This window comes from Meleagris gallopavo, chromosome 9, assembly GCF_000146605.3.
Source record: "Meleagris gallopavo isolate NT-WF06-2002-E0010 breed Aviagen turkey brand Nicholas breeding stock chromosome 9, Turkey_5.1, whole genome shotgun sequence".
NCBI lineage: Eukaryota > Metazoa > Chordata > Aves > Galliformes > Phasianidae > Meleagris > Meleagris gallopavo.
Window position 1 is genome coordinate 15,360,493 of NC_015019.2, and position 22,749 is coordinate 15,383,241.

Consider the following 22,749-nt stretch of genomic DNA (forward strand, 5'->3'; position numbering starts at 1 on the left):
TGGGTTTGTTTGGTTCTTTTGTAGTTTTCCTTCTTTTCTTGTTTTTTAATTTGCACTATCACCTAGAGACCCAAATGAGTAAAAGTAAAGAAAGGAAAAATAAGTGCATGGAAATGTGTATCGTTCTTTAAATCAGATAATTTGATGCTAGCGTTCTGCACTACAAACAAGGTTCTGCAAAAGGAAAAAATAAAATTATAAAACAAGAAAATAAAACAAAAAATAAGAGCCACTATTGCACACTATCCTGTAGCCAAGTACCTACCATGAGAGATATGTGCTGTATATTTTTTATGACAGCCAAAACAATAGTGTGTACAAGTAACGTTTCCTTTGCGTTCCTGTTTATTTAGCCAGCCTACAACATTTCAAAGGTATAAATATATATATAGCTCTATATGTAGAACATAGCCAAATACCTATATATGAACTGGTCGAAGTGCAACTCGGTACTCATGTGCCGGCTGTTCAGGCCGAGCTCCGCGCTGCCCTCCCAGCTGCACCCACCAGGCACAGCCTCTCCTTGCCGCAGCGGGCGCTGCTCTGGGCGCTCACTGCCGGCGTCCTCAGGGCTGTCCGTCCGTCTGTCCAGGCGCTGCTCGGTGCTGTGGGAAGGCACAGAGCTCGGGGTGAAAGAGGCGGCAGAGGGGCTGCACTTGGAGCTGAACGAAGGCAGGGTCCTGCCGAGGTGCTGGTTGCTGCGGGGAGCACAGCTGACACCGCCGGCCGCGAGGGTTTCCCGACAAACACTGACTGTTATTTAAGCTGTCCTTGACACAAACCATCACCAGGTCACAAGCGTCCCGGCTGTGAGGAGAACCACGGCTCAGCAGGAACGGGGCGGTGGCATCAGGCGTGCGCCCATACGTTGGCCACCAGCCATTCCTTGTCTAAGGAAACGCGTTCGGCAGTTCCCAGTTTTTCCTTAGATCTCGTGGTGGACTTTAGCCTTTTAATAAATGTTAGTATATCAGATTGTGTCCTTGACAGTATCTTACTTGTATGAACCATGATAACACATTAAGTCTTCATACTCTTCAGGCAGAAGTGTCGATAAAAGAGAAGAGAAGCATAGCATACAATATATGTCAAAGTAACGTTCCTTTTTCGCTTTCTCATGAACAGTAAAATGTTTACAATGTATGCCAAGATCTTCGGTTTCTGTCCGACACCAGTTAGAGGTTCTGATCTTACAGAAATTGTGTTATAACGGCCTCAGCCTTGTTGCTAGGAAACAGTAGATCCCAATTTTTTATTCCTGCTCTAACTCCTGTGCTGAATAGTGACTGGATACTGTACACGTTATGTTACATGGCTGCAGTTACATGGTCTGATGCATTTTGCTCTGGGTTTCAGACCAGAAGCATGCATTTTCTACAAGAACATCCCAGCAACACGCTGTAAATATTAAAAGTTAATATATTATGTGTCGATATTTGAAAAAGAAAGTACTTTGACTATTTCATTTTTAAAAAATAAAGGTGCAAACTGACAGCATGTGACATTGTCTTATTTTAAACCACGCCTTAGGGATTTTACTGATTGTGTCACTAAGAAGTGCTTCCATACATCAAAATGAGGTCCTCAAACAGTACTTCTCAGTGTGAATGTCGCAGTGGATTTGCTGGCAGTGTTGAATTATACTTCTGATTCAGGATTCATGTGTACAACTCTTGTGGCACTACATGCTGGTCCACAGCTTGTTTCTGTGCACAGATTCTTACACTTATCAGAGCAAGTGTGAGAGTGAAAAGGCATGCTGTTCTGTGCCTTTGCACTCCCAGAACTGAGTGTGTGAAGGCAGTGGTGCTAAGGGACGAGCAGCATGGATGAAGAATCTGCTCGTTCAGTAGATCTGATTTCCCAGCCTGCTTCAAACAGGTGCTGATGAACGACTGTGTGAGTATGTGCAAGAAAAAAAATTAAAAAAACAGCACATGCAGCAGAGAGGAGGAGAGAGTGAAGCGGAGGAGCAGAAGGAGTATTTAAAGCTGAAGGAAGGGGTACATGGTAGAAAGCCAATGGGAGCAGCTTGGGCTGGGTGCTGTTCCAGCACAAGGACTGTGTTGGGTGGATGAGGAGGCAGCGAGGCCAAAGGGATGCTGTAGTAAGAAAGGAATTTTAAATGGCCTGGGATATTGATCTATTGCTGCAGAAGGCCTGTCACAGCCACAGCCAGGGAGCAGGGGAGGGTCTGGCTGAGGAAAAAGCAGCACTGTTTGGGACCAGCAGCAGCATCTCCTGTGCTGGGCAGGAGACTTCATGGGGGGGCCAGGACACAGGGTCCTTTGGTGGATCCACCAAAGCAGCACCAGAGCCAGGGCTGCAAATGGGAAGTGGGAGGAGAAGGAGCTCCAGGGCTGGTGGGGACAGGGCAGTCAGTGTTGCTGAGCCCAGAGGGGCTGGCAGAAAGAAACAAGGGGACACAGATGTTTCTTGATGAAGCCCTGCCCATGCTGCTCCCTAAAAGGACCTGTAGCTCTTCATATCAAAGTAAATGCATGAAATCTGTGTAGTTGCCATGTTAGTTGCTATGTTCCTATAACCAAATACCAGCTCCTTTTGTCGTGGATAGGATGAGCTTCTCTGACTGTCTGCAACTTCTTTAATCATAGCATCATAAAAGCACAGAATAACAGACTGGCTTGGGTTGGAACAGACCTTAAAGATAATCTGGTTCTATCCCATGCTGTGGGCAGGGACACATCCCTCCAAATCAGGCTGCCCACGGCCCCATCCAATCTGGCCTTGGGCACTTCCAGGAATGGGGCACCCACAGCTCTCTGGGCAGCCATGTCAGGGACTCATCACTCCTTGGCTAGAAAATTTCCTCCTTACTTCTTACTCTTACTTCTATACTTACTTCTTACCCTTACTTCTGATCTAAATCTCCCATCTTCTAGTTTAAAACCATTCCCCTTTGTATAATCACCATCACATAAAAAGTCATTCTCCCTCCTGTTTATAAGCTCCCTTTAAGCACTGGAAGGCTGCAATGAAGTCTCCCCTGAGCCTTCTCCAGACTGAGCAACCCCAGCTTCTTCTACCTGTCTTCAAACAAGAGGTGCTCTAGAGTAAAGGAATTCCAGATTCTAGAGGGAACCCAAAAGAAACAACACAGTCAAGACTCTATCTTAATAACTCACATACAGCGTTCTCAGCTTTAGCTCTAAAATGCCAACTTCTGGCCTATTTTATCTATTTTTAAAAATCACATTGCTCTTCTGGAGTCACCCATAGTCAAAGCAGTTATCCCCAACTCACTGCACCACAGGATTTGCACCATGCAGCACTCGAAGTCAACAGGACATTTCTATAGCGAACAGCCCTCAGGCACATTGCTTACCACCATGCTTATCACCATGGTGCAGTCATTTACAGGGACCACTTCTCAGCACACCCTGTCTTAGTTCCTCTGTGCTGAGAGAGCCAGCCTAAACCAGGGTTCAGGCACAGCACTCCAGAAGCAAAGGAGTTCTCCCTTTAAGCCCACTCTGCTACATACCAGGAGTTTGCACCAGGAAAGGAAGGCTTGGCGGAGCAGAAACCTGGAACAGCCACACAGCATCCACCCAGACATGCAGCAAACTGGGAAACCTTTAAGGCACAGACAAGGGGTGAAGGGTTCAATCAGCACAGCCCCAGAACAGCTGGTGCTGAATGTTGTGCTTTGAGCTGGTAACGTTCAGCACTGCACCTCTCCTGCTGACGTTTGCTGAATTATCTAACAATATTAAAAAACAAAAACCAGCTTTTAAATATTTTATTAAAGAGTAAATCATGCTGAAGCTGTCACTGTATGGCACTGTATGAAGATAAGACCTTTGCTTCAACCAATCAGCATAAGTAGCAGGGAGACATGGAGCAAAACATACACAGAGAGTAAAATATGATGCAAAGGGGAGGGGAGGGGAGGCAGGACATTTCACTACATATGAAATGTGGCCTTAATTTAGACAGACATTGAGTAATGAACAGCAATCGTCACAAATTTGCAACAGCGTTGTCCACCGCTTCCTGTTATCACACAGCTGTTTGTTTATTGCATTTACTCCCATGGAGGGTTTACAAGGAGCATTTTGTGCTTCATGATGAATGTTTTATTGCTGCACTTTCTCTATTTCTCTTTCTCTCTCTCTCTTTCTCTCATTCTCATTCATACACACATGACCACTTATAGGAATAAAATAAAATAAAAGATAAAACTTGCAGCCTTATCAAATCCAAACTAAAATGCTGCTTCAAGCGGCTGAACCTTGCTGAGTGCCCATTCTTGCCACCCATTTAAGTCTTCACTATTTCCTTTTCAGTGAAGCGACGAGAAGCCAGAATCTGGGAGAAAACAGCTAAATGGATTAAGAAAGTCGGTCTGCCTGTTTGGTAGAATGGTTGGGTGTTGCCTGCCAGTGTAGCCTGATGCTACAAATATGGTTGCAGCCCTGCCTCTCCCCAGTCCCCTAGTTCACAGCTTGGCCTCATTTGGTGGGATTTGATCTGTCCTGCTCTCCCAAGCCTGCAGCCTGGTGGTTTTGGAAAAGCTCTCTACATCTTCTCAGAAATTTCCAGCTTTCCAAGCTGTGCAGAAGAAACTGGAAGTACAGGCATGAAACATTCAAGCATTAGACATTTAAGCAACACAACCTCCTCCACAGAAGGAAACTCCTCCACCTCTCTGGGCTACCAGTTCCAGTGTTCTGTCACCTTTACCATAAACAAGTTCTTCCGCATGTTTCTTCCCAGGTTCAAGTTCTAGGCCATTACTCCTTGTCCTGCTGCTACACATCATCAAGAAGAGCCTGTCTTCATCCATTTGCCTCCCACCTCCCTTTCATATTTATAAACATTAATAAGATCCCCCCTCAGTTGTCTTTTCCCCAGGCTGAACAGTCCCAGATCTCTCAACTTTTCCTCATACGAGAGATGCTTCAGGCCCTTCATTATCTTTCAGGCCCTCTGCTGGACTCCTTCTAGGAGATCCCTGTCTTTTTTGAACCAAGGAGAACTGGACACAGCATTCCAGATATGGCCTCACCAGGGCAGAGCAGAGAGGGAGGATCACTTCCCTTGCCCTGCTGGCCATGCTCTTCGTAATGCACCCTAGAGTCCCGTTGGCCTTCTTGGCCACCAGAGCACACTGCTAACTCATGGCCACTCTGTTGTCCATCAGGACACCCATGTCCTCCTTCTTTGCAGGTTTACAGACATTGTTTTTGGGGGTTATTTTTTCACCCATTTGCAATCAACATTAGCTGTGCCCTTTGAAGGGAGTACTTTTGTGATAGGCCCATTTCTGCTGGTGAAACCGTAACACAACACAAACCAAGAGGGCTGCAGCACATCAAGTCTGTTGGGAAGTGTTCCCCACTGCTGGCCAGGCCAGGCAGCTCACCCAGTTAAGCAGCCAAGTGCTCCAGCACTCTAGTGCTAACCCTGCAAGCCAGCAAGTCCTCCAGGTGTAAGCCTCTCCTACAGGAGCCCAGCAGCAACTTACTAAAACACATGACAGCGAAATAAAAGTAAATATTGTGTAAATATATGCATATATATATATATATATATATTTTTTTTTTTAATTACACGTGGTGGGGATTTTTTCAAGTCGAGAAAATATTGGAAAAATAAAAAGTATGAGGTTCTCCACTGGCGATTGTTCTCATTTACTCAGAACATTACTTGAGCTTTCAATTCTTTGTGCAAATTAGAAATTTTGTACGTGGAGACAGCACTGAGTAGTTCTGTTGGATTGCAGAGAGCCTGATGTGATGGGAAACCAGCTAGTGGGGATTCTCCTGAGGCCATGTCTGGAATACCTTTTGGAACTGTATGACAGTCACATAGACACCAAGTCTGTGTTCAAGGAAAGGACACTTGATATAAACAATTTTCCTAAGCCTACAAAAGGGGTCTTGCCCATAAATGCCTATCAGAAGAAAGCACAGAAGAGTTGAAAGTCAGTTTATGTATAAATACAGCAACTAGTCTTGAGATTAGAAAATATTTTGCACTTAGGACTGCAAAAAAGAAAAAAAAAGATATGACACCATTTAGTAGTTGATGCTTTTGTCTTATCTCTTACCAAAAAAAAAAAATTAAAATTAAAAAAAAATTCTGAAACCTAAAACTTCTAAACTTTGAGCTAGAAATACTATGAAACACATTTCAGCAAATGTTACAAGAAAACTCACAGAGTTGTACTAACTCTCATAGCTTGTGCTGTTCTAGAGCAGGACTGAAGGCACTACTGGGAGCTAGGGTTATTCCACTGGGAAATGTCTTCATGATGGCTGCAGGTAGTCACGACCGTCATTTCTACCTAGAGGAAAATAATCACAGAAATATGGAAGGATGAAAAAGAACAGATCAGATGAACCACCCCTACCAGAGCCACAGCAGTGGGGAAGGCAAGTATCTACCTTTGATGTATTACTCAGGAATATACGTTTTTAAATTGATTTTTTCATCAGGTTGATGTCCCTAATGAGTCATATTTTTGGCTCATTTAGGCTCAAGATCACCACCCCCACGGAGGGCCCTGTCCCTCACAGCCGAGGCTGCCTGCACCCCATGTGTACCTGGGGAATACCTGGCTTTTGCACAGTTGATGACCGGATGCTTCAGGGGTGTAACAATGCCCTGGTCGGGTTTCTGGAAGGCTGAAATGAGGTTGTGCATTTTCCGGAAGAGCCGCCGGTGAACCCCGGGCGCCGTCTGTGAACCCAAAGGTGAGAAGTGAGCGGAGGCAAGGCAGTCAGTGCCCTGGTGCTAAGCTCTTGTCCTCAGGAAAGCAGCCATGTGTCAGGATGGAGCCAGCCCGTCCCTCAGCCCCTCCAAGCGCCAGGTGACAACAAGCTGTGAGAAATTCCTGCTCTCCTCCCATCCAAGTATGATTCCAACACTGCCTCAGCAAATGAAACTCGGAGCCTGTGGTTCTTGCTGAGCACATTCTCAAGTGGTCTTTTGCTATTTATGATCCCAAGTCAAGGCAGCCTGCAGTCCCCCTGGGAAACACCAGTAAGATGACTATGCGAGCTGCCTGGCACTGACCATTCACCTCACACCATTAATCTCAGGCACAGATACTGCTCAATTGCAAGCCTTCCTTTAAGCCTTTACTGCTTTTCATTGTGTTCACTGAGTATTCCCACCCATCTTCTGGTGCAAAGGAAGCAGTCAGACATTAGCTAGTTGATAAAAAATGGGATTTTTTCAATCTTTTTGTTAGCATCTTTGCAAATGCTCCAGTAAATCCCACCTCCACTGCTATATGCCAGAGGTTTCCATTAGAAGGGATTTGACTGGCACTGTTTTCATTTCCCTGCATTATTCCTGAAGGATGGATGTGATCTGGGGTTGCCCACACACCACATCCCAGAGCAGAAAGCAGAGACGGGAAATCTCCAGCATCAGCTTTGAAGGCACATTCCATAGGGACAAGAAAGAAGGCAAAACATAGACTCCTGTTCTTAGCAGTAGAGAACAGAATGGTCTTGACACTGTTTACACGAAGGTTTCCTGTTGCATAAAGGAATAGTTAGTGTCATAACTAGACTTCCTCTATAGAGTTTTCACTGAGATTCTTGAGCCCTCAGAACGCCTGCTCTGTGAAACATGGATTAAGTTTGCCTAAACACAACCAGGAAAAACCCATGCACAGGAGCCCAATGGATAGCATGGAGGAGCAGTAGGCCCATTCAGCACTGGGCACTGCAGATACTGCTGTTCTCAGGGGCAAAGCATGCTGCGGCCTCACTTGGAGCGCCCTTGACAGGTAGATGTCCCAGGGCACTGCTCCAGGCCGCAGTGCTGCCCCAGGCCTTCTCGCCAGGCAGCGCAAATCCTCAGGGTGTTCCTTGTGCAGTAAGGAGTGAGTTCTTCCTCAGCACCGCTCTCAGGGCTGAGGCAGACAATTATTTAGTCTGCAGCAATGCGCATGTTTTATCTCTTGACCTGATTCCAAGTAGCGCCACGACTCACTCCTGTCTTCCAGAGCATTGCAACCACTTCTGCTAGCACAGTAACCAAGAAATTATGCTTGCCTAGCAATTATTTAATGTCTGTAAATCAGGCTTAATGTGCAAACAGAAATACAATTATAAAGTAATATGGAGATTGCATCCAAAGAACAAGATCCTCATAAAAGAAACTAAGGTTATCATCTAGATTCCATCAATCTAAATTGTCATCTGTATTGCAAATAGGGTTATGCTATGCCTGAATTACTGGTTTCTAACCAACCGAGTGAAAATACACTTTGTAACAAGTTTCTGAAGAAAAACCGAGTTTAAAACACTGTGCATTGAAAAGTATTTCCTTAAATATTCTAGTGTTAATGGTATGTGAGATAGAAAGGAATTGAATACTGATTGCGCTTGTCAAATTATAAAAACATAATATTTTTTGCCATTGAAAATGATGCAAAATAATGCACTAATGCATTATGCAACAGCTGAAAAGTAACAGGGAATTAATTTATGAGTTCAAGATTGTCAGAAGTGGCACCAAGACATCTTTGTGATGGGTTCACTCAACATCGATTACCTTCAATGAAAATCAGACTTTGCAGAAGCATGAATAATTTGAATACATTTCATTAAATCAATACTAGCACCAAACAGGATACTGAAGTTTTCAGAAAAGAGAAGCACGCACCTCAGCACTCCAGGACCCAGATTCTGTCTTGGATACTCGGTAGGTATAAACGTAACCCTGGTGCCTGTGAAGGAAAAAAAGTCAACAGATATTTATTCCTCATTTCTACTGCCAGGTTTCACTCTGTTACAGGGGAGTCGGCTCATCTGCTAACCCTCCTTAACAATAAATTCACCCATAAACATTCAAGGTCAATAGAAAACTGGGACTCAGACCAAAGGCAGTCTTTAACATACTGGGTTTTTTTGGATGAGGGGACTGGTCTGACTTAGATCTAGTCTGGCAATGTTCTGTTATTCCAGGTTAAGTGACAATGCTTTGATTCCTTCAGCATTTTTAATTTTTCAGTGACCTTCTTTTACTGACAAACACCAAGAATACTTTCCCTGGAGGGAAAAAAAGTATAAATAAAAAGTGAAATATTGGCATATAAACCTCCTGTTTTATGATTTATTTAAATGCAGATGTTCCCAGAAGAAATTAACGTGACTGCAATTTGTTTGGAAAGCTAGAACCACAAAATCCAGGTAAGTTACTTTTTGCTTTGTGAGTACATTCTTAATTCTCAAACACTGAATGTGAAAGAGTATGAAATCTTTCTTCTTTTTAAATCTAATTTGAGTCCCTCGAGAACAAGGTGCCATCTACTAACAGCACAAGGCATGCTGATGTGCAGAGTCTGTCCTGCTTCTCTTGAGAGCCCAACGCAGCGAATGATTTACATGGTAAATATCCAGAAATCTAACTCAGAATCAGAGAGAATTCACAGTAGTTCCACGGGTTCAACATTAATTTAGGCAGTGTCAGATAAGAAGACTGTATATTACACTACACAGATATACGTGAATACCCAGCAGGATTTTAGAGGCCATTCGCTATATCATCATCAATTCTTCAGAAAGCAAAAATACACTACATTTCTTTCCAATTATACACAGTATTATAGTAGTTATTACAGAATAGCAGAAAGCATCAATGACACAGACACCGTATGATTGCAATTACTTACGCTCCATGTCATGGCTCCTGGATGAATCCTTGTTAGAAAGTCATTAGAGCAACCTCTGCAGAGCAGGCTCAGATATAATTTACCTGCACAGGAAGCTGTTAGCAGTTGTCACACTGCTGTAACTCCTTGAAGTTGGGGCAAAAATCCCTGACATGATTTGTGAGCTCTCTTCACCACTCTTCACCTCCTAGAGACACAAAACTGTTCCCTCCTGGCAGGGATGAAGGGACCAAGCTCCCAGCACCACAGTGGGACACCAGGAGCAGAACACAGCCCCACCATCCCACCACAACCTCCACTGCTGCAGCCATCAGGGTTGCGGATGGGCCCGAAGGAGCTCGAGGTGTGCAAAGCCTACTGTGCCTGCAGCAGGAAGGAAGGCCATGGAAGGAGAGCATTGCTGTTCTGTCTGTCCCATGGAACCACAGCCACCACTGCTTGATGCCACGGCTCAAGCCTGGTTCTTTAGAAGCACGTCTCTATGAGCTACTGTATATGTTCACGTTGGGGGAATTCATTCCCATCAGTTCCCTTAGACTATCTTGTACTACTATGTCCTTTATTAAAACCTCCACAAGCTGTGCCTATGTCCTCTGTATGTCACGATACTCACTTCAGTCTTACTCCTGGAAATCACAAGGGGCTTCCCTGCATCTGTGTACATAGATTGCCAGTCAGTATATGGTTACTGAAGTCAGGACTTTACAGCCCACAGTACTCTGGGGAAACCAGGGGCATCTTGGTGTTTTGTCCTCTCTCTCTGAAGACATCTAACCGTCTCCACAATTTTTTTGCCTCTAACAGAATCCGTTAGTAAAAATCTAGACTTTCTTTTTTGCCTCCTGCAAAATACTCTGTGCAGTTACCAGTGCTTATTCTTTGTTCTCCTGAAGCATTCCAGCTGCTTCAGTTTCTTTAGAGTCTGATTTTTCCAGACATGGCTCTTTCTCTTCCTAAGAAATTGCATGACTTAAAGACCTTGAGCAGCTGGGGTGCTACTCTGAAATGTCTGATGGCTTCTAGCACTCTGCTAGGTGGGTTTAGTAAGACGCTGGTAAATAAAGGTCAGCTTAAGTAATGTCAAGGACCAAAGCAGGGTGAGGTATGCTACAGACATCTATCTCGTATAAAAAGAATTTCAGCTAAAAAATAACTCACTCAAGCCTAGAGAAAATATAAATGATAGTTCAGATAATGAGACACAGAAAAAGCAACAAGAATTTGGGACCATGGTAGTGCTGATCCCAGCCCGGAGCATGGGGAGAATCTGAGATTCCTATCACAAGTGGGAGCTCTTCAAATCATCTGGCAAATCTACATTTTTCTCAGGTGAGGAGAGACAGCAAGGCATGAAGGGGCTCGTGGTGCTTAAGTTGAGAAACACAGTGTTATCACCTGCTGTTGGCTCTGAAGACATCAGGAAAGAAAGGCACCCAGCAGGAGGGCAAAGGTCCACGCTCAGCACCCACAACCCAGCTCCTTCCAAGGAAATGTGCAAGGAATGAGGACATCTTTTGTTAAGGAGAGAACAGCTGCTCTCCATCAGGATCTTTGTTTCCACAGAACAATAGATTACAGCTTTTCTGGTAAGTATTCTGCTAACAAATATGATCTTATCAAAACTTTCTGTTAAGTAGCAGGAACTTACTTCATTACCACTTCAAAGTGCTTTCTAACTTCCATACACAAGCAAGCAAGCGACAGCATTTTGATGTGTCAAGCTCTTTTCAGTGCTACATGGGCACTGCCTCCGTGAGAAAGGTTTCTGTGATTCAAAATACCTAATATTTACTGAGATCAGCGTGGGATGAAGGAAGATCAAGCTGTTTCTCTTAAAAATTAAACAAAAAAATTAAACTTGTGGTCGAGTAGAACGTTGTCACTAAAACTGAAAATTACAAAAAATCAGGTAAAAGCAAGAGGAAAAATATATTTACTGGAGCATTAGTACAAGGAGATGAGAAAATCCCCATCCACCATTAGGGGACAGTTCAGTTGTCTGTATTTTTCTTGATTTATGGCAGATAAAAAAGCTCCCAGTGCGACACATGGTCTTTTATATGGTGTGGCTATGTAAACTACAGCCAAATACCAGAGACAGGACAGCACAGGCACAGCACTGTCACCTGGGGCCTCTCATACTGGCACAACTTGAGGCATACCAGACCCACTCAAACCGGAGCTCAGGGCCCTGATTTCATCTACATGCCGGAGAAAATCATCAGGAGATGAGTCACTGAGAGAAAGACTTCGGAGAGCACTCACAGTGACACTGCCTTCCCAGCACTTCTCGGAAGAGGAACATTTCTTCGCGCCTGGGACAGACCCAGCACAAGGCTCCCTGCCCCTTCTCCTTGCTCAAGGACTGACCCAGCCCTGCTCACAGTCACAAAGCTCCTCATTCACACCCAGGAAGCTCCCAGGGGTGGGAGCGATCCTGAATCAACAGCAGGATGATCTGGGGCCCCATAGACTCTTGATTAAAGGCAAAAATCAAAAGTAGAATACATCCAGTGCTGTAAAGACAATACTAGATAGCACTTGAGAAACAGCAGTTTGGTCACCACTGATAATTTTTTTAATCTCATTTCACTTTTTCTTTTTTTTTTTATCCCCTATAAAATGGATGTGTTATACCAGCTGGGAACTGTACTATCACGACTGTGCTGCAATAAGTTAACTGGGAAAACTTTGTCAAAGGGAAATCTAAAAAAGTTGCTGCTACAGAGAACAGTCCATTTTGTATTATAGCTTTTTTCTTTATAGCTGGCTAATTCCTCCCAAAGAGCTACAAAGGCATCATTCACAGATGACATACCGAGACAGCATCTGTCTCCCCATCCTCTCCACTCCTCCTTTTCAACTGTGATCAGGCTTGTTAAAGCTTCATTTGCTCTAACAGGTGAATAATTACAATCTTCTGCACTGCTGAAATAGCCGGAGGATATCAGCTGCATGCTGCAGCTTAAAATTAACCATGACATTTCAGCTGCATGGTGTATTTTAAAATCATTTCCAAATGTTTTGTGTCTCAGTTGGGAAATTTTATTAAACTAATTTGTATTCATTTCTGGGTCCAAAATGGAGCAAATATAAAGGGAGAAAGATGGAGAGATGAGGGAAAGCCAGGTCAGCAACAAATGACATCAATTTCTTCCTCTTCGCATAACTTTTATTTGGATGTCTTTGCAATGTACTAATCAACTCCTCTCACCTGGTGTACTTGCATCCTGATCTTCCTTGAGAATTTCTCTTTATGTTATTGCTTAGGAACGAGCCATGCTGCGGCTGTCAAGCAGCGGCCCACAGCATTGCACGTTGCCCATGCTTGGCTTCTTGTAGCTTCACCACATCTCTGCACTTCAGGCTGAAATTTTTTTCTTGGGTGTTTGTCTCAATCTTTTTTGAGGTATGGGAAATGTCAAGAAATGCAATGAGAGACAAGGGAAGGCTGCTTCATAAGTTGGGCAATGGCACAGCGGTGAGAACCGAAGTGCTGGGCAAGGGCTGAACCAGGAAGGAGTGCAGGGAAGTGAAGCCTGAGGGCTTCAGCTGAGGGCCGCACAAAGAGCTGGAGGTGAGGAGGGCTGAAAAAAATCATCCAGAGAAAGTGAGTGGCTTGGAAGCAGTGGAAAAAAACAGTGAAACAGCCTGCAGCAATTCAAGCAGTCAGCAGGCTGCACAGGATAATAATGCTGAGTATTCTCAAAGAGCTTTCCTGTCCCACTCTCCTTGGGAAGCCGAAGCCGAAGGGTGCTGCAGCCCTGAGCATCCCGTGTCACAGATTCTCAAGTGTGAAACAGAGTTAGGAAGCTCTTCATCTCACAAACTGAGGTAGTGTTAAACTACACACAACACTATGGAGATGAGTACAAGACCATGGGGGAATCACTACTTTTGTATGCAGAACAAGGGTTGGAGGACACACAGTATGCAAGAGCCTGAGCTGGTCTGGTGACAGCAGCTTCTTCCTCATCCAGAGGAGCCTGGTGGCTCCCAGATACCTGCTTGGGCACCAGCCCCTGGCAGCACCCCAGAGGGTGACCCCAATGGGCCCTGGTGGTGGTAGTGGATGCTGCTGTGGGAGACCACTGCCAGAGCACTGAACCCCAAGAGGGACACTGCTGTCCTGAGGCCATGTCTGGGGGCTGCATGCCCACCTGTGCTCATGAGGGACCCCTACTCCTCATCCGTGCTGCTGTTGTAGGGACAGCTGCCAAGAGACAAACAGATCCAGACATCCTCTTAAACCGCTTTCTTTTTCCTCTTTTAATTGTTATATTGCTACTTGGTTTATTAAGCACGGAAAGGCCAAAGAGTCTTGTCAGTTAATGTAGGAGAAAATTCTGCTTAAGCTTATATCTCCTCATTCTGCTTTGGAATGTACATTTTCTGGCTGACAAGCAGCTTGCCTGGTTCCTGCCTTGTTTAGGTTTCAGGCACACAATCAAGGTACAGCAGCTTAGCAATTACCACCCATCAGCTAACCCAAGCTGAAGAAATAGCATTTGCATTGAGATGATATGCAAGATACAAGCTCCCTGTCAGCAAGAGTGCGCAAAATAGTTTAAATCAGTGTATACATGGTCTGAAAAGCTCAACCAAGCTCACAGTAGCACTCCATACACTCCCATATGAGTTTACACTTCTGTCACTGATACAACAACAGCTTGTTGCTGTATTTACTCGTACTACCAAATCTGTAATGTGTAGATCTGCAGCATTATAAGCAAATGCACTATCACGATTTTCTTTTCTAAAATGAGCAAAAGCCTGAAAAAGAGAATGTCAAAGCTTGTGAAATGCCGGTGAGTCTATATGCAAGCAATCTTCTGTGAAAGATTGTCTGCTTCGCCATTTGAGCACAGCTGATGACCAGCAGAAGAGCTGGTTCACCTGCAGGGACAGCGTGCAGCCTTTGTGAGCAGGTGTGATTGTGGTGGTCTGGTACAGGATAGCAGAGCCGAAAGGAATGCCTCAAATGGGAATTTATTGACATTTGGAAATAGAATAAGAATTGATTCCAATCTGAGACAAGAAAGGGCAGGAACTTATTCTCCAGTGGGGCAGTAGCTAAGCTTCGTGAATGATGATGTCCTACAGAACAGCATATCACAAAGGTAAAATCTCACGATTGTTTCATATATCTTTGAAACATTTGTAGGACTGCTTGGGAGTGATGCATTGTAGCTCATAATTAGATTTCCCATTTCTCTCTGAGCAGGGAGGCACAGTTCCGACCATAAAATCCCTGGAGCTGAAATCACTGAAGAACTAAATCTTCAAAGCTCAGGTCTGGAAAATCGAGTAGAGCTGATCTAGATTCTGTTATCTACCAACTGCACTCATTCTGTTGTGTGCAGCTTGCCTAGCACGGTGACTAGCCATCATTCAGGCTGCTGACCTAAAATCTTTCCAGAAAAATGCACTGGAATAGCTGAAGGCCATGGGACAAGCAAAGATTCAGCAGGGAGCTGAAATACCTCTGCTCTGCTGCAAAAGATTTTTTCAAAGCTGAAAATAGAGCACGATATGTACAACATCAACTTTGAGTTGAGAAGCTCCCCCATAGAAAGAAGCTTTTGTTCCAAAGGATGATGCTTATTATGTGCAGCGTTATAATGAATGCAATTATTCTGTAACTTCTATCAAACATGGGAAACAAAGGAAATGCTGAGCTGAAGCTGACTGTGATCCCGCCTCACACCTTCTGTCTGCACACCTGATAGATCTGCTTCATCAGGAAGTTTCAACACATTGCACCGTGGTTATGGTGACAGAAATAACAGTGCGTGTAAAAGTCTGATAGCACAGATACCGCAGCCTATCCTCACTGCCATTGCTGCTGCTTCAAGTCCTCTCAACAGTATTCTATTCCGGCTTTTTATTATTGTCTGCAAATTGAATGCAACACAGCACATGAAGGGCTGATTCCAAACAAATTATCTGAGCATAGGATTTGACAAGTATGTCATGTTTAGCTGAACATTCACCGAGAAATATTTGAAGGTCTGAAACAGCTACTAACACACCAAGTATATGAATGTTAAGACCCAAACTACAAACTACTTTCTCTGTGCCATTTCAGGCACGAAGTGCTTGTTTCTGCACACTCGTATAGCTGTAAAGGAAAGCGGTGCTTTTGGCACTCTCAGGAGTTCACTCCATGCGTTTTTCATGCACCGTTGAAGAGGCTTCATCCCAAGCTGGCCTCCCTTATTGAGTCCTACGTCCCCCATCGACTTCATTAGGAGCAATGTGCGCGGAGGATTTCTGACAGTGCTAAAAACGTCAGATGGAATATCGAGCGGTGAGGAAGCCGTATCAGTAAAGAAAGCTCTCTGGAACAACCAGGCATTGACAGTAACACCTCAGAGTGCTGCACATAGCACACATTTACAGATAAAACATGTACATTTTTTTAAAGCATATATATTTCTCCTATTCCAGTTTTCAGGAGCGGTAAAAAATCTTCTCCCTGTTCAACGCAACCCTAACAAATTTCCAGGCAATGAGTGTGTTCCTCTGTTGTCACTGTCAAACAGCAACAAAGGATGCGCTTAAAGTATACGTTATCAATATAATAATGGCATTTCTACCACAAAGATCATGAGGTACCATGAAGATCATCTGAAACAGAAAACCTCGCCAAAGGCTGCAGGCAGCATTTTTGTTTGCAGGAGCCCCGGGGGACCCTGGTCCAAAGCAAAACCCTTCTACCCCTCTGTGCGAAGTCTAACTGTGGTCATAAAATATTTCTGAAAGCGGGTTCTTTGCGCTTTGCCACAACCACACCAAAATCTGTTCCTTCTTTGCAAATGGCAGGTATGCTGTGTGTGCGCTGTGACTTGGGCCGGCAGAAAGCAGCATTCCAGGGAGACAGAGAATACATCAGGAGAAACAGAGAAAAAGCAGAGTTTTCTAGATAAATGCTCTGACAACAGGGGCATGCCTGCCACAGCTACCCATCTCTACAGGTCAGGTTTTATGCTACCACCTTTCTCTTTTATGCTTGCCCTGTAAAATCAGTGTCAGGCGCAAGGGATTCGTGAATCTTTGACTCTTCTCCCTTTTAAAGGTCAGGGCTCCACTTTTTAATTGAAAAAGCAAAAGGTGAATGAACCTGGCTGTGAACGCCACTGCCCTTATTATGCGTGCTCAAAGACTGCCAAACTACATTGAGGCTTTTTGGGAGTACAGAGAGCAGGGTACCATCACAAACTCACAATGCCTCTCCAAGAAAGGAGGCATTGCTTGAGCAACAGCTAGGCAGAGGCAATTGCAGGACTCACCAGCAGCAGGGTGGGCAGGGCAGCCACCTTCCTGACTCTTGCTTTCCTTTTGATAAACTGTGAACACAGCAGCTGCGTGTTTCTTCCTTGGATTTTATCAAAGCTCTTGTACACATATACTCTTGTCACCTGTTCCATCTCTGTGTGTGCTGTTTGGATGTGAATGTAGGGGGTTTGGACTGATCGGTTTATTTTTCCAAAGCCAGGCTTGGCATCATCTGCTGAATATGTATCTACATCTCTAATGCTTTCCCTGCCTTCTTCTCTAGTTTCTCTCTTCTGAAGAGACATTTTACCTTTAGCTTTAGTAAATTTGCCTGTTAAGGCGCTTCTGTAGTTTATGGCACACATTTATCTAAACTGTCACTGCTACCTCCAGTGTGTGAGGCTACTCCTTGATGCCTTTATGATAACTGTCCTCAAAGTTATTGTGTAATATGTTGTTTATCTGAGCTGAAATGTTAGGAAGAGTTAGATCCAAGCTTTAACTCTACTGTTTTTCATCCACCTTACCGTCTATGTATGGTCATATTCACTACAACATTTTTTCATTTATTTTTTTTTTTTCTCAGAATTTATCCAAGATGCTATTGGAAATTTCCCTCATATGTTGAGGATTATAATAATAATAAAAAAAAAGTTCATGATTTCTATTCTACAAGAAACCTGCATAAAATTCATCAGCAATTTTTTTTCTCTTTTCCCTTTGCTTAGCATATACGTGTTTGAATATGACATAATATGAAGACTTGAGTGGCCCATAATTTCCAGATACAGTTAGGTGGGTCTTTCCCCAAAGTTTGCAGAGCTTTATAGCTAGCAATCCTTTCTGTTCTTCCTATTTTTGTTTCATATATCTCGTTTTATGTATTTCATTTTATATATTTGATTCACAAAATTTCTTCTTGAAGATGTGTCATTAACGTGGCAAAAAATCCCAACTGATTGCATGTAGGTAGAAGACCACGTTATGTACTTACAGCCTGATTTAGACTAATAGTGGACTAATTTTAGGATTCCTATTTCATGCAGCATTGTAATGTTCTGCTTGACCCTTTCTCTAACACCTTGGTGTTCCATCTGCACTGACTGACACTTCTGAGTGTTAAGGAGATATATCATCACTTACTCTGATGGCTATTTTAAAAAGATTCTGCTTTTATTGCCTGTTGCCATCACAGGAATCATAGCACTCTTTACCCCTTGCTACCTCTATTCCCTTTTCTTATTTCCCATTCTTCTAGCTGTTAAGGGTTATATTTGTTAGCAGAAGTGCCTGTCTTGGTTCATCTTCTGATTTCATGAAGAGAAGAAAGAATATATCTTCTGCCATGAAGACGTTCTGCTATGAGGTGGTGTATTTGTGGATTGCCTATTACCTCCTTGCATTTCTCCATTTACTGGTCCACAATAGGAGAATAATAATGCTCTCTTGGAGCTTAATTGCATATTGTTGGAAATGTATTCAAAACCTCTGGGGAAAACCTGACTAACAATTCTTCCTCCGCTGTTTTTTTTTGCCCTCTCTTTGCTCACTGTTAGCTATTTTCTTTCCAGTCCTAGCACTGTTTTCTCTTGCTTTTCTTCTACTGAAGAGAGATACAACCATCTGCATGGGCAAATCTTTGCTCTGTCAGTGCATTGGCACTTGGCTGTACAATAGTCTCTCTAAGGACATCTCATTCCTCTGCCTTTGCCAAAGCTAAGGGAAACTAAGAAGCTCATTAAAATGAGGTCCTGTGACTTCATCGTTTTCCAGCTCTCCCAAGGCAATATCTACTAATACCTCTCTGACAGGTCACCCCATCGAATATTTCCCCATTCACGTTATGTGGTGAAATGTCTCCAATTAGTCTGTTACCCGTCAGTAGTCCTCATTCTTCAAAGGTAGTTTAATCCAAGCCTGATGGATTATAGGATGCACAGCCTGACCAAGAGCACCCCAAAGTGAAAACGCACAGGGGCGATGCATTCACTGCCCGCTCCAGCTAGAGCTGCACTGGAAGAGCAGCGATCAGCAGGCACAAAGCTGAGCTGCCCTTCATGGCACCTCATCCACCCATCTGTGCTCAGGCCCCGCTCAGCCTCACTGCACGGGACTCCCCCACCAAGCAGATTCCCCAGTTGGGATCTGCGGCAGCCCTACCAGCCCTCCGCCACCCATACTCACAGCACACAGAGGCAGTAGACCCCCGGGATGCTCTCACTGTCCCGCAGCAGGTAGCTGCCATCAGCACCCGCCGCCAGCAGCAGCTTCTCCCCAGTCTCACGAGTGATGCCCCCATGGTAGACAGGCAGCGCTTCCATGGCGGGGCCAGATCTGTCTGCACCGCTGCCACTGAACCCAGCACGGTGGTGGTGCTGCTGAGATAAACAGGATGTGTTCACACTTCTCAGCCTCCGCAAAGGGCAAGGCAGCACTGAGGGAAGAGTGAGGAACGAACATTACATCTTTTGCGTTTTGTTCAAGCACTGGGTTTTTTTCCCTTGCCACTTTTTGTCTTCCTGTTTCGCAGGCTGTGACAGCATCACAGCCATCTCACAGCCCACCCTGCCCAGGTGTCCTTGCTCAGCCCACACAGGATGCGGTGCCTGGCATGAGCTGAAGTGCTGACAAAAAGGGGCAAGTGGGATCCTAAGGACTCTCTGCTAATCAGAAATGGAGTTCTTAAATCTCTGTTTTTGCAAAATCCTGAGAAGTCAGAAACCAAAGGCAGCAAGTTTGGGCTTGTGGCCACACCAGACTTCTAGTCTCAAGCTGCAGGCTTGAGCGTCCAGCCATAGTCCAGGCCCCAGGCTGATTTACCTCTGAATGGGTTGTTTTCATAGCCATTGGTCGGTGATATTTAATCACTGCTAGCACTTGTTCCTGCTGGAGGCAGGCAGGCCGCAGTGCAGGCAGGGAGGCCCCACACATCCTGCCTGACACCATGAGCACTGCCGTCACCCACGCAGGCAGGCCCTGAAATCCAGAGACATCTCTGAGAAAAAAGCTGCTTCTCCCAGCTCCTGTGCTCACACAGTTTCTTCAGTGTGCTTCCTACTCAAAAGCTCATGGCTGAAACTTTGCTTTTTGTATCCCCTGAAGCATCCCACAGCTGGGTGCAGGGGGAAAGGGCATGAACTGAAACACAGCAGTAAGTACGGGTTGTGCTTGCTATGTAGTTGCTCTGAACGGAGGCTTTTCCCCTGCAGGATGGCAGTTCCAGCAGCGTGCCACTGTGCAGCTGGCAGCAGGGTGCTGCATCCTCTCATCAGCACCAGGCTCCAGCATCCCCAGTGCATCATGTCCTGGCAGGTGTCTGCTCCCTGCCTGGTACCAGGGGGCTGAGGCAGGAAAATCTCCTCTTAACTTAGACTGACAGCTTCCACTGTCATGCTCAATGATTCTTTTGTCTGGTGATGCAGGTGCTCCTTACCTCATTTCCTGAACTTAAGGACTGAGCTATCCTGGTCATTTTTTTAATGGATTGTTAAAGTATTTGCACATGTGACTGATGTGGATGGTGACAAGGACTAAGCAAAGGACTATTCCCTGGTAAAGCTACTGCCTATCTTTTCTCCTTTTCCAAACTACTTGCACTATTGTGAATTTCTTCTGACTGTTTCCAGTGTCCTAACCTGTCTTTGACATTGATAGCCAATTTCAGGAAAAGGTTTCTGGCGTTAGTTGGAAAGGAGAAACCACCAGAGTTGTCCACTGCTCCAGATCTCATTTTCCTCCTCATCGGTTTTCAACTGAAGCAGACATAGAAAATCATAAAACTTGTGACTACAAGAAGATCTCTTAATAAGGAAGTGACTGCATTAATCCAGACCAGTCTGCCTCCCCCCAGCAACTTGATGAAGTTTTTACAGAATAAAAAAAAGAGCTGCAAAGACCCACCTTTGCTTTTGCGGGTGAGGAACCCACAAAAATCCAGCTACCCAATCCTGAAGCCAGGGCTTCCCGACACATCCTTTTATGGGCACACTGACAAGGGAATATGCAGCTTCAAGAAGTAATGGAAATACTGAGTTCTACAACAGTGTGCTGATGGCCCCTTTGAGCACCCATGCCTGCCCCCGTAGGATGCTAGATGTCCCTTTCTCTTGCTCGGTTTGCATGGTATTCAATGTATTCTGGATGCCTTTTTTTTGGTCCTTCACTAAATCAGTCCAGCTGACAGTCCCTGGAGAACACTGTAAAAATTTATCTAAAAAATACATGAAGGAAAGGAAGTACTTAACAGCGCTCTGAAATATTTGGCCATGAAAAGCAGGCTTAGAAAGGCAGGGCTGCAGAGACCTCTTGGGTCATCAAGTCTAGTTCCCTGCTATCTTAGCCAAACACAGCACATAATCCCTTTCAGAAACTCATTATACTCTGTCTTAAAAGTAACTTGGGTGTTTTTTTTTGTTGTTGTTGTTGTTCCCTCTGTTCTCATTGGAAAGCAATTGCAGAACATCACTATTCTGTTGTTTGGAATCCTGCCTCCAATTTCTATCCTAAATTTATTCATGACCAATTTATACTCATTTGCTCTTGTGCCAATGTTGTCCTTTGGTTTAAATAGAGGTTTTCTCTTTGTGGAGCTCATGCCCATGCAGTATTTATAGTGCCTCTCTTGCCCTTCATTTTGCCAAGCTACTTTCACACTTAAGGCTCTCCCTTCCCATGGTTATCTGGTCCCACTGTTATCTTTTTTGGTAGCTTCCCAGATGTGAAGTGAATCACTAGTGAGTAGCGTATGCTGTCCTGGCTGCCTTCTAACCTTTTCCCCAGGCAAAATACCTTGCTTTGTATGCTCTGTGCCTTTCTCCATCTTAGTAAGTTCTTACCAATGAGTACCCAAATGTGCATGCATGATCTCACATTCAAATCCTTCTCAATTTCATCCTATTTATATTATCCCAGTTCTCATGGTCACTCAGTTCTTCCCAAATGAAAAATCTTTACAGTGACAGTAGGTCCCTACCTGATGCCACTGGTAAATTCAAGTAGCACATGCTTTTTTTTTTTTAATGCCATCATCATTAATAAAAAATGCTGAATTATATCAGGCCAAAGACTAGCACTTGGGAAACTGTACTACTTTCTCTTAGACTCAATCCTCTCTCCCTACTACTATGTTATCTACTTCCCAATTTTTTGCACAAATCTCTTATTTTAACTAATAATTTCCCATATGGCACTATACCAATTGTGGTACTTACGTTTAGATAATTAGCTCTAAGCATTTCCTTTGTCTATAAAAATAAATTATGATGGTATTTTTAGGCACCATCATGGTATTTTAGGCAGGTACTTGTAAAAGTGCCTGAGAAGTGGAGGCAGGGAAGGCAAAATAAAATCACTTTAAGATTTTTGAACACCTGCAAAGATTTGAGCTGATTTTCATTTTCAGATGAGCTGCTTCATTCATCCCTAGTGATGACATTTTCATACATTGTTGAATTTTATAACAAATCTGGATATTATAACATGAATGAAGAAGCATCATTAAAATTTGCAGATATTGCTATTTGACTGAAAATAAGAACGACCTTTAGGACCTGTAAGAAATTAATGTTACTGCAGAACTGTTATAGAAAGGCCTTGTAGTTCTGCTGATGCAGCAGTAGTATCATAAAGGCCATCGCTGTAGAAGTACTGAAAAAGCAGCTTCAGAATCACTAGCTATTGCAACGTTTTGTAGCAAAAATTAATTGGCAAAAAGCCACATTAAAATGCAACTAACTTTAAATATAATTTTCATTATTTCTTGTCACTTTCATTTTTAGTGTAATCTAACAAAATAATCAGAACAACCATATAGA

The 22,749-nt window shown here is 44.0% G+C and overlaps 1 protein-coding gene across 2 annotated transcripts; it reads right to left on the bottom strand.

Moving 5' to 3' along the window:
* Positions 1-4,984: 4,984 nt before the first annotated feature.
* SH2D1A (SH2 domain containing 1A) lies at positions 4,985-19,418 on the bottom strand. 2 transcript variants are annotated; one of them, XM_010715395.3, is made up of 4 exons: positions 19,121-19,418; positions 8,650-8,713; positions 6,584-6,708; positions 4,985-6,313 (listed from the first exon to the last, which is right to left on the bottom strand). In XM_010715395.3, the coding sequence occupies exons 1-4, from the start codon at positions 19,255-19,257 to the stop codon at positions 6,310-6,312; spliced, it is 330 nt and encodes a 109-aa protein (XP_010713697.1). In that variant the 5' UTR covers positions 19,258-19,418; the 3' UTR covers positions 4,985-6,309. The 2 variants fall into 2 exon arrangements, with proteins under 2 accessions (XP_010713697.1, XP_003208499.2); XM_003208451.4 differs by having other exon boundaries at positions 6,573-6,708; positions 19,121-19,414.
* Positions 19,419-22,749: the final 3,331 nt, after the last annotated feature.